Source organism: Gobio gobio (genome assembly GCF_949357685.1).
Source record: "Gobio gobio genome assembly, chromosome: 22".
NCBI classification, from domain to species: domain Eukaryota; kingdom Metazoa; phylum Chordata; class Actinopteri; order Cypriniformes; family Gobionidae; genus Gobio; species Gobio gobio.
In genome coordinates, this window is record NC_137118.1 from 1644693 (window position 1) to 1657317 (window position 12625).

The 12625-nt window shown below is 35.5% G+C and overlaps 1 protein-coding gene across 1 annotated transcript in view; it reads right to left on the reverse strand.

The window, feature by feature from the left end:
- Positions 1 to 12625, reverse strand: part of rxfp2a (relaxin family peptide receptor 2a) — a gene marked incomplete at its 5' end in the record, with an annotated part of 132904 nt that overhangs the window by 61123 nt on the left and 59156 nt on the right. The window contains 3 exons of the mRNA XM_079804704.1: positions 357 to 428; positions 2577 to 2648; positions 10370 to 10441. Of these exons, the coding sequence (XP_079660830.1) occupies positions 357 to 428; positions 2577 to 2648; positions 10370 to 10441 (216 nt within the window). The remainder of the gene's footprint in view (positions 1 to 356; positions 429 to 2576; positions 2649 to 10369; positions 10442 to 12625) is intronic.

Consider the following 12625-nt stretch of genomic DNA (forward strand, 5'->3'; position numbering starts at 1 on the left):
TGATTTCCTGTTTGCTTTCCCTCGCCTGTTCTGGCGTCCTAGCGCACATCAGCTGTCCATCATGTTGAAATATTAAGGTTTAAACAGTCCGGTTTTAAATTATTTTATAGATATCGCCTCCTGCCAAAATGGCGGAGTTCAGGCTGCGTGACGTCAACCTCCAGAGCTCTATAGTTTTCAAATTTCCTTGACCGCTCAGACACAATCATATCAGAAACAGGGACAAACCTGATTACATTTATGATAAAACAAAGCTTGACATTTTCCTCAGAGAGATACTGGTAAGGACAAGCTGATTAAAGTAAATGCCACACTTGAGAAATATTTAAAAGAGTTTAAAAGAGCAAGATACTCACAGAAATGTCAGAGACCTCAGACCGATGAACGTATCACGGGTGATGCTTTTAAGTGGATTGTGATCTAAGACTCTGAGGAAAAATAAAAATAATAATAATAATACAAAAGCTGAAATGTCTTTTACCAAATGTTAAGCACAACCAAAATTATTCAGACGCCTTCAGCATTCTCTCACATGATCACAGTTTATTCGCTATAGTTCAGAAAATGGTAATAAAATATAACAAGAACTCAGAACAAATTCATCTTGATAATGTCAGATAACTTATGGGATGTAATAGATTACAATCAGCTGTTCAATTTAAGAACACAATTAGATAATACCAGTTTAGCTCAACCAATGCTTCATTGTGTTCAGTCTGTGGTGTCAAAGGTCACATTAGCAGGTCAGGTCAGGTCAAAGTGTCGGAATAAATTGATCAATATTACTGGTAGTCAACTTTGGGTATGTCACAGTTGACTTTATTTTGCTCTCCTCACATCATAAATGAACTGTAGTGTCCTGCACACACTAGTGAAACATTATATCTGTGTCTGAATCATTTTTGGTTTGACTGTACGTTATAACGTCAGATTTTGGTAACACTTTATTTTACAGTGCCTTTGTTACATTTGTTACATGTACTTGCTGTATTAATAACAGTAAATCATGCATTATTACATGCAACTAACCCTCAAACAAACCCTACACTGTAAAAAAAAAAAAGTCTGTCAAAATAGGGCTCAATGTACTGTATAAATATGAAGGAATTTTGCGTACTGTTTTTTTGCGTATTGTTTTTTTACAGTGTTTTACCTGTATTTTGAATTACACATTGCATTAGTTTGTGTTTTGAGGGTTAACGGAAATTTCCGTAAAATTACTGGATAATGTCTTGGCAGAAAATTACCAGTACATTTTCCGTTTTTATTTTTTACACAAAATCTACGTAAAGTTTACGGTAAAAAAAATCAGCAGCTGTGGTTGCCAGAACTTTACTGTAAATAATACGGTAGCAACGTTTTAGGTTTAGGTTTACGGGACAGCATTTAGTTTACTGTCTATTTTACAGTTTAAAATGGTATAATTTAAAGGTTTATATTGTAATAATTATGTGTACACTGTACAAAAAATCAGTTAAATTTACAGTAAAAAAAACGTCAGCTGTGCCAGAACTTTACCGAAAAAAAATACGGTAGCAACATTTTAGTTTTTACAGATTTACGTAAAATGTTCAGTATATAACCGTATTTCATTAACTGAAATAATGTTAAATTATCAACCTATTGAAATACTAATATCTGTGATGTACCTTTGATGTATACTGACAACCACCAATCACAGTGGAGATGAGAGTCACATGATCAATCAAAGCTTTGAGGAGGACAGTACTCATATATAGTCATTCACACACACACTAAACACCATCACGGTAACACACATGACATTGTAAAAGTGCAATAAACATTAATTTAACAACATTAGACGTAATATAAAACACTAATGTACATAACTGATTAGAAAAAACTAAGAAACTACATTACATCAAATGTGAAGCGTCACGCAGGGAATTCTGGGAATGTCAATTTACGTTTTTTCACTGTAAATTACACAACGACTTGCTCTTTTTCACTTCCAAAAACTGGAAATTTTACGATATTGAACTGTAAAATTACATTAAATGTAAGGTTATATCTATTACAGTTATTCTACGTATATAGTACGGACACTTTCTGTTTTTACCGTAGCATTTTTTACAGTGTTTTACCGTTAAAATCACGATCATACATACAGTACATGTAGTTAATGTTACTCAGTACTTAAATATATAATTAAACTGTAACAATGACACCTTAAAATAAATGTAACCCAGATTTTTTGCATGTTGGCACGTCTTCTGTCAGTGACTGTGCTTGTTCTAGCTCTGCGTAAATCTGTGCCAACCGGCGTCTGTGCCAACAAGCCACCCAAGTCATTCTCAGCTTCTCATTTTCAGAGCCAAATTCTCCAAACTCACAGCTATTCCACAGACCACATGTGCCTCCCCGAAAATTTGAATGAGAAAAAAAACAAAATAGAAATACTGCAAAATATGATGTGCACGAGTAAAAAAGTTAACTAAAATATAAATGCATATAAAATATTAAAATAGAAGTATAACAATGAACATTTAAATTACATTTTGTGTTTGATATTTGATGCAAAAGATCATTAAACGTGTTGTGTCATGCATACTCACAGCCAGTCTAGTTTGTGTAGATCTCTGAACACGCCCGGTCCTAAATAGGTAATGTGGTTTTGGCTCAGAAACCTGCATAAAAGACCATTTTAATTAGGGACACACACTTGAAATGGATAAAAAGCTCCGTCCGCTGTCAAGGTTAGGCATTAAACTGTCCAAAGGATGGATTTACGGATTTAATAATAATTAAAGCCGCAAGCAGCGATGAAAGGGCCATCCGGTGGCTTTAGAAAAACAGAGCACGGTGGGCAATGTGCATTAAGAGTATAACATTAAGAGGACTACATCAGTCATTTGTGTTTGCCACACTTTCTGTTACCAGCTGGTGACTAACTTAATTTTGGCAAGGGCACTTATTAAACATGTGAAGTTTGGGGCAAATCGGACATTGTATGATTGAGTTACAACAACTTCCTGTTTCATGTTGAAACATCGAACTTTGTCAAGCCGCCACGGACACGCCCTTCAACGAAAACTTAAGATCTTCGGAATTTAACATCACTAAGGCCTTAAGATTAGACTGACCAAATATGATGCTGATCTGATTAAATCTCTAGGAGGAGGAGTTAAAGTACAAAGTGACAAAAACATTCAGAAAAAACTAAATATCTCACTTCCTGTTGGTTTTCAGATGTTGCGCCAAGAGGCTTTTTTGTAGGGGTTGAGCTGTTACATGTGTGTACCGAATTTCATACTTGTACGTGAAACGTAACGCAAACAGCGCTTAATTGAAATTTTGTAGGTGGCGCTATTGAGCCATTTTGCCACGCCTAAATCTGAAACCCATATCAGACGTGGATTTTCAGCACTTCTGACGCGTGTGCAAAGAGTTTTCCAGCATTTTTAGGCCCTCAAATATGCGATTCATTTCGGAGAAGAAGAAGAATAGACTGAACCATTCCAATAGGCTCCTCACACCATCAGTGCTCGGGCCCTAATTATGACGAGACTTTTTCACAATTCTGACTTTATAAATCACAATTGCAAGGAAAACAAAGTCAGAATTGTGAGATAAAGTGCACAAATACCTTTTTAATTATGTTATTTAGCCCTTTAACTGTCACCCCCCTTTTTGAGAATACATATGAAAATGCACTATACAAACTTAAAGGGCTGTAATTCAAGAATGCTTTGGAATATAGAGCTAACGTTAGTCTTGTTTTAAAGCAGACACTCGGCAGATCATATATGAAAAAGTTATGGAAGTTTAAATTTACTGTAAATAAAATATATTGTACTAAATATTTTTTCTTTTATATAAAATATATATTTTACAAAAATGTTTCAATCTAAAATTACTATAAAATCAAAGCCATATGTCTAACCAAGTTGTGTAATAAATGTGCCTATTATGAATCCAAATGAACACGAGCGTATTTCTGGCTCACACACTGCTTCATCTGAGGCACATTGGAACAGAAAAGAAAAGGTAAAACATCTTTTTTTTTTGAAAATTGATAATGTCATTTATCATCCAGAGCCACTAGACTGACTTTCTCTAGTGATCTACGGTGTTATACATCATCATCTTCCCAGGATTCGGCTTGTCCTTCATCCCGCTGCTTATGGGGCAAATGAGATCTCGGAGCTGCTGTGAAAGGCAGATTAATATGTGCTAGTCGCATCGAGTTCCTTCAGACCGCCTTAAAATAAGAGTCTGCACCCACTCGGCCACACATATAAAGAGATCTACAGCCCATCAAAGCCATTGTGCTCGACATTACTGAACACACGCCGCAATTCAGTGTGCATACTCAATCCCAGACATAGGCGGAGTAAATGCCCCCCCCAGACCAGAGCCAATGATTTTGTCTGAGCTATGAACAAAAAACTAGAATTATTATTTTCTCATTTTATTTGACTTATCTTATCCTTCTTGTGTAGAAAGAGTGAAGCTGATTTGTTTTTAGTATGACAAAAAAAATAGTAAAAGTTACATTTTTACGCTGATTAATTTAACCTCTTATTTGTCAACGTCCCGCTGTTTTTTTGTATCATATATTTGAGTAATTATCATAAATTAGGTATCATTCGAAAGCTTACAAACTCAAAATTCCTCCTGTGAAAACTGTTTTGAAATTGGACGTTGCGTTACAATGGAAATGGTATTTTAAAGTCTTCTAGTGGCTCCTCCCCTAGTGGGCGGAGTCATGTTTCATATTACAACATTTATTTGAACTACTTTATAGGGCTGTCAAAAGATTAATCGCGATTAATCGCATCCAAAATAAAAGTTTGTGTTTACATAATATATGTGTGTGCACTCTGTTAATTATTATTTATATATAAATACACACACAAGCATGTAAATATTTAAGAAAAAATATTATTTATATATATTATAGATTATATATACAGTATATACATGCAAATATTTCTTAAATATATACATGAATGTGTGTGTATTTATATATAAATAATAATTAACAGAGTACACACACATATATTATGTAAACACAAACTTTTATTTTGGATGCGATTAATCGCGATTAATCTTTTGACAGCCTTACTACTTTATAATCAAAATCTTTTCTAATCTTGACAAAACACATGTCGTCGGAAAGGTCTGAGTCTCAAGGTTCCATATTTGGGAACCGTTTTGTGATGGAAGTGACATTTGGACAGAAATTTATAGGAAAGTGCATCAAAAAAACAATCAATGGAATTTGAATGACACCCGGTGGCTGTTTTTGGTACAGCGCCCTAAACAAAATCTCATGGGGACTTTAATTTTTGTGATATCAACTTCAAATTTGGAACACAATTTGTTTAGACATATGGCTTTGATTTTATAGTAATTTTAGATTAAAACATTTTTGTAAAATATATATTTTATGTCTATTTTATAGTATTTTTTATTAACAGTAAATTTAAACTTCCATAAATTTTTCATACTTTCATATTTAGAATTGCTTCAATAATCTATTGAATTGAATTCAGCAATAATCTGCCGAGTGTCTGCTTTAAAACAAGACTAAAGTTAGCTCTATATTCCAAAGCATTCTTGAATTACAGCCCTTTAAGTTTGGATAGTGTATTTTCATGTGTATTCTCAAAAAGGGGGGTGGCAGTTAAAGGGTTAAGCTGCTCTACCTCAGTGGTGTAACGGCGCTCGTCAATGTCAAAATGATCGAGATGGCCAATCAAATCAAAGAAGGCGGGGCTTACTGTCATACTGTCAATTTCGCAATGAGAGTTTGTGTAGTATGTAAATAGATGCAAGTGTTATACAACCGTTTTATGATAGAAATGTTCAGCTACCAGTAATGTGTGATGCAACAACTCAACTACGAAAAAATGCGATCATGATTCATGTAATTCATAACTGAATGTGACAATGAGGCAAGAAATGTTTGCATTTTCTGCATATTAAACATACGATTAAGAGTGAATGTGCACATTTTAAAATAAAATATTATTTGCAAACCATTTAAATTGATTACTTCATTAGCCAACTACAATTAGGCCACAGGTACACTGCAGGTCTTGATGCACAATTACGATTTGGTGACTAAATCCTATATATATATACTTTTTTTTTTTTTTTTTGACGACCCGCTTATCTTTTACAGTTTTTTACAGACGCTAGGACACATTTCTCAATACTTGGGTCACTTTTGCAAAACTCTTCACACAGTGAGCGCAACAGAAGTCTATGTGGACTAAACTGAGGATCGATCATCATTGCTTTGGCACAAAATGCATTTAATGACGACATCTCTCAAATCTCATCAGTTCTTTTCTCCCTCAGACACAATAACTGGCAGAACTCAATCTGCACATGCTCACATACTGTTTACAAAACTGCTCAACTTATGTTCAAAACAATAACATTATACTAAACTGAATGACAGCGATTTGCTGCATTCCTACAGTAATATTTTCATGAAATTTATTTTAAATCTTAAATTTAAATGCTATAAAAACAATTGGAGCAGCCACAGCTGATTCTCATTGTAGATGGTGGATGTGTGTAGACTAATTCTGGTATTCTGGAATTACTCAGTGCAAAAAATAAATAAACGACATAATATATTGACAAATTCTGCATCATGTCTGATTGATTGCAGTAACATATATCTCAGTGAGTTATAAACAGAGATTGTGCATTGTATAATGCTACATGTTGTGTGTGTTTTTTAGCTCATTGTTTTGTGGGTGATAAAGTGTGTTTGTCGGCTGTCAACATTTGCTAATGTTCTGGTTGAGTTGATTTGAGACCTGAAGAAAGTGTTTTGGTAGTTGTAGTGCATTTTGAATGTGAAATTAACTGCTTTACCAAGCTGAAAGTTGTTTAGGAGAACTGTGTGAAGAGTTTTGCAAAAGTGACCTAAGTATTGAGAAATGTGTCCTAGCGTCTGTAAAAAACTGTAAAAGCGATCTGTATCCGATATTTGCATTTACACTATAGACTGGCGAAACAACCCAAGATGTTCTGCCCGGAAAAGGAAGTAAAACGGCACGATATGCAATGGATGCAGACGAAATGATTATTCAATGTTTCGCTTTCCGCACTCTCTTTAAAGGTCAGCTAAAAAAAAGAGGAGAGCCCTTGATCACAGTTCACATCAACCTGAGTTGACGTCATTCGCTTCTGTCCCTTTTTCAAAGACGTACGACTCGCATTTACTGGGGAATATCCGATTTGTGTCCGAATCATATCGGATTTTTACCACATATGAGTGAGGCCTGAATCTGATCTGAGGATATCTTCATGCCATTTTTTCCTGCTTACACGTTCACATGTCATATCCGATCTGTGCTAGCCTAGCTCCGCCCTCCTACAAACTTACGCTCCATTGTCATTTTCCATCAGGACTCCGTCTGGGATTGCGGTATACACTGACCTAAAGGATTATTAGGAACACACACTAATACTGTGTTTGACCCCTTTCGCCTTCAGAACTGCCTTAATTCTACGTGGCATTGATTCAACAAGCTGCTGAAAGCATTCTTTAGAAATGTTGGCCCATATTGATAGGAGAGCATCTGCAGTTGATGGAGATTTGTGGGATGCACATCCAGGGCACGAAGCTCCCGTTCCACCACATCCCAAAGATGCTCTATTGGGTTGAGATCTGGTGACTGTGGCGGCCATTTTAGTCCAGTGAACTCATTGTCATGTTCAAGAAACCAGTTTGAAATGATTGGAGCTTTGTGACGGGGCATTATCCTGCTGGAAGTAGCCATCAGAGGATGGGGACATGGTGCTCATAAAGGGATGGACATGGTCAGAAACAATGCTCAGGTAGGCCGTGGCATTTAAACCATGCCCAATTGGCACTAAGGGGCCTAAAGTGTGCCAAGAAAACATCCCCCACACCATTACACCACCACCACCAGCCTGCACAGTGGTAACAAGGCATGATGGATCCATGTTCTCATTCTGTTTACGCCAAATTCTGACTCTACCATCTGAATGTCTCAACAGAAATCCAGACTCATCAGACCAGGCAACATTTTTTCAGTCTTCAACTGTCCAATTTTGGTGAGTTTGTGCAAATTGTCGCCTCTTTTTCCTATTTGTAGTGGAGATGAGTGGTACCCGGTGGGGTCTTCTGCTGTTGTAGCCCATCCGCCTCAAGGTTGTGCGTGTTGTGGCTTCACAAATGCTTTGCTACATTGCACAGGACTGCCGCATACTGGATGTTTTTCCCTTTTCACACCATTCTTTGTAAACCCTAGAAATGGTTGTGGTGAAAATCCCAGTAACTGAGCAGATTGTGAAATACTCAGACCACCAACAACCATGCCACGCTCAAAATTGCTTAAATCACCTTTCTTTCCCATTCCGACATTCAGTGTGGAGTTCAGGAGATTGTCTTGACCAGGACCACACCCCTAAATGCATTGAAGCAACTGCCATGTGATTGGTTGATTAGATAATTGCATTAATGAGAAATTGAACAGGTGTTCCTAATAATCCTTCAGGTGAGTGTATATTCTGGGTTTCAAATTTTAACTGGTCCCATCAGCGAACAGAGGGAGTGGCTGAGATCGATGGCGTTGATGTCGTGCGTAGGCCTGTCGCGATAGTCAATAAATCAATTAATCGCACGATTTAAAAAAATGAGCTCGATAATTTTTCCGTCCGCGATCATTTCCAGCGTCTGTTTTTATATCCATTTTTGCCGAGCGTTACATTATGATCACGCTCTTATACATGTAATTGCTTCTAATCGCAACAAGACACAAGAGAACGTGCTGTATGTCAATGTCCTGTCTGTGTGTGTGTGTGTGTGTGTGTGTGTGTGTGTGTGATGGGTAGGTTTAGGGGCAGGGGCAGTGTAAGGGGATAGAAAATACGATTTGTACGGTATAAAAACCATTACACCTATGGAATGTCCTCACATTTCACAAAAACAAACATGTGTGAGTGTGTGTCAAGAGTTCTATTTTGCTCATTAACAAACAATAACAACAACACAGAGAATGTTGAGTATTGTCATATTAGGAGTCTGAAATGAGTTAAATAACGTCTTAAATGAACTTAAAGAGTTGTGAGATAATGAGATGTGCGGCTGTTCTTAAAGTGACAGTAGCACTGATGATGATGTCATTAATGTTCATCTAAGAACAACGGGAACAGAGAAAAGTGTAGCTTTAATGATGATTCATCTATATTTCAGTTATTATTCATGCAGTTAAGAAAGATGTTTGATAACTATTACATTTCTGTATAGTCTAACAGGGAAGAAACAGGTAATATAACATTTATTATAATGGGTTTATGTAAAGATTGTTTTAAGTTCACTTAAATTAAAAGTTGTTTTTTTAAAGCCTTATAAATGTTGAAATTGGCAGCTTTCAGTTATACTGTAATGTAACGTCATTAATGTTTCATAGAGACATCAGTGATACTGGCCTTCATTCATAAAAACATGACAATACAACACATATTTAAAATATGCTGTCAATAAAGTGTTTATAAATTAATTTGGAGAGTAACTGAAATTATTACAATATCAAAACATTAAAAACGTATTAAGCGTGATTAATTACAGAATTTTTTTTGATTAATTAGTAAAAAAATTTATCGATTCCCAGCACTACCTAAAGCACAATCATCCGCTGCAGTTTTCCAGACGTTTATTCAAGAGCTTTTGTTTGTTAACAGACTGAGAGTCCATTGCTTTTTTTGTTTTGGTTGTTTTGTTCATTTATTGTGGATATTTAAAATGTTAAATATTCTTTAGAAATAAAAGTTTATTGATCTTTGAAAAGGTGTACCTGCATTATTATGTCATTATCATTATTTTAGATTTTAGAAGAATTACAATATTATTGTTTATCGCAATAATTTCTTGGCCAATTTATCGTCCAGCAAAATGTGTTATTGTGACAGGCCTAGTCATGTGCTAGTTTGAGACGACATACGTCAAGACCAAATGTTAGTGATTAGTTATGACAGATCCAGAGCGGCTCTGGGCGGATCCAATAGTTTTACACTTCAACAGAGATCTCGCCTTTAAAGAAGTAAACGCTGGTCAATGGAGAGCGGCCAGACTCTCTGAACAAATGAGACGTGTGTGAGATCTGAGAGGGGAAAATCCTAGACCTAGAACTTATTTGACCATTCTTATGTATTCATTCCCTCAAATCCCTTTATTATTATTATTTATAATATAAATTATACCCCAAGGTGCCGCCCCAAGTACAAAAGTGAGACTGTCCAGCTCTGAACACACACTCGCACTGGCTTTATGAAGGAGCAGATGCTCATAAAAGCTGAAGATTAAAAATGCAGTAACACCAAAATAGAAATATCCTTCAGTTCAAAAGATACTCACAGTTTTTCTAGAGTGAACAGTCCACTGAAGGCCCGGCTTGAGACCATCTGAATGCTGTTGTTCTGAAGAAACCTGCTCAAAAACAAACTTAAATAAGAATATTTATAGGTACTATTATGACAGCATAAATGGTTCAGTTGAAATGCATATTTTCAGAGGTGGACAGTAACTAAGCACATTTACTTGAGGACTGTACTTTTTGAGTATCTGTACTTGAGTAGTATTTTTTCTGGAAACTTTTACTTTAACTACATTTGAAAGACAAATATCGTACTTTTTACTCTATTACATTTCTATCAAGGCCCTCGAAGTAGAAAGTCGTAGCCGCTTTGAAAGTCAGTGGATGATTTGTTTTCTTCTTTAAAACGTGATTTTTTTTTTTTTTTTTCGGACAGCCTATCAGTAATCACTCTTGTAGGTAGAATGAAGTTCAATGATTACCAAGTATTTTTTGAACACTAATCAATTGATGGCAAAATAGAAGGCAGCAGTTCCCAGATGCAGTGCACACAAACATAATCATATTAAAAGATAAAATTCAGAAGAGCAGACGTGGAGAAGTGTGAAAGTGCACAGAAAGCTGCCTCTCAGACGCCAGAACACAAGAACTGAAGTTTAGTCTATTGAAAACTAAAATCTTATTATAGTCAATTAAAACTAGACTAAAACTAAAACAATTCAGATGTCTAAAATATTATAGTCAAAAGACTGACTAAAACTAAATGAACACTGGTATGAAGTATGATTGGTCAAATTATTTTTATAGATTTATCCGCCAAGTTGCCTTAGCCTTGTGGATAGAGCGCTAACGCATACACTCAAAAAAATTATGTATAATGCTGTTCACTTTATTTAAGCAATTCATCTTGATTTTACACCATTATATTAGGTTTCTGGTTCAAATGTAATTGATTCATGTTGAACTGACTTAAAACCGTTACTCTTTGACATAACTTGATGTTTTAATTTTGAAATAACATGTTTCAATCAAGTAACCCAAAGAAATAAGACTTTCACTTCCCATCATGCTTTGCAAAGGGGCTGAATTCAGAGAGTAAATGTTTAAATAAAGTGCAGTTTGATGCATTTTTATCAAGATGAGAAAATTGAGAGACTTTTTAATGCTTAATGTTTTATGTGGTATTTAAAAGTTTGTTATGTTAGTGTTTTTGGAGGTTACCATTGTGGTGAAGTGTAGAGCGTGTGCTTGGGGTGAGGACCTGCTAATAACTATTAAAGCTGTTTTAAATATTAAAAAACTACTTTGAGCATGCCATGGATGTAAAAAAACCATCTTCTGGCTAGCTAATAAAATCTTGTAAAAGGTTTTGTAAATGTACTCAAAAGCTATTCTTTGAACTAATGTAATTAAATCATGGAAAGGATTTCCATGTGATTAAATGTCTTTCTTTCAGCATTAAGCACTTTTGTTAGGCTAACTTAAATAAATGAGTTGGTCCAAAACATTGTAAATTAGTTGGGCTGACACTATTAAATTAAGCTGTGCCTAACCATAGTAAATAAGTTGAATCAACCTTAATAAATTAAGTTGACCCAACGTAAGTACATTAAATTGGAATAACATAATTGCATAATGCTGAAATAAAGCAAGTTAATCATGTGGAAATCCATGATTTTTTTATGTTCATTCAAAGAGTTATTTTTTTGAGTGTAGCTAACGTTCGACAATGATGTTAGTTAACATGCAAAAGCATAGTTGGGCTAATAATGTTAACTGAAGTCCTTTCAGAAATATGTTTTTACATAATCCTGTCAAATAAACACAATGTAGAAACCTTTCTTTTCTAGTATGATTTTGACTTTGATAAGAGCTTTGTAACTTTTAAACTAGAATGTACATTTCCTGAAGAAAATGTGAGTGGTGCTTGCCGTGGCAAAATTCGCCACCCGGATAATGCAAAAAAGGCAAGCAACATGTCTGTAGGATGTTCTGGGGCTGAGATATAGGTCTTGGTAAACGGTTGCTAGGGTACTCTGTTTGGTTGCTATGGAGTGGCATGGCAGCATCCAATGATGATACTGCTTGTCATAATGAATGATATAAACCTACCCCCATGTCTCTATGTTGTTCTGAGGCTGAGATATAAGTCTTGGTAAACGGTTGCTAGGGTACTCTTTTTGGTTGCTATGGAGTGGCATGGCAGCATCCAATGATGATACTGCTTGTCAGTATGAATGATATAAACCAACCCCCATGTCTGTATGATGTTCTGAGGCAGAGATATAGGTCTTGGT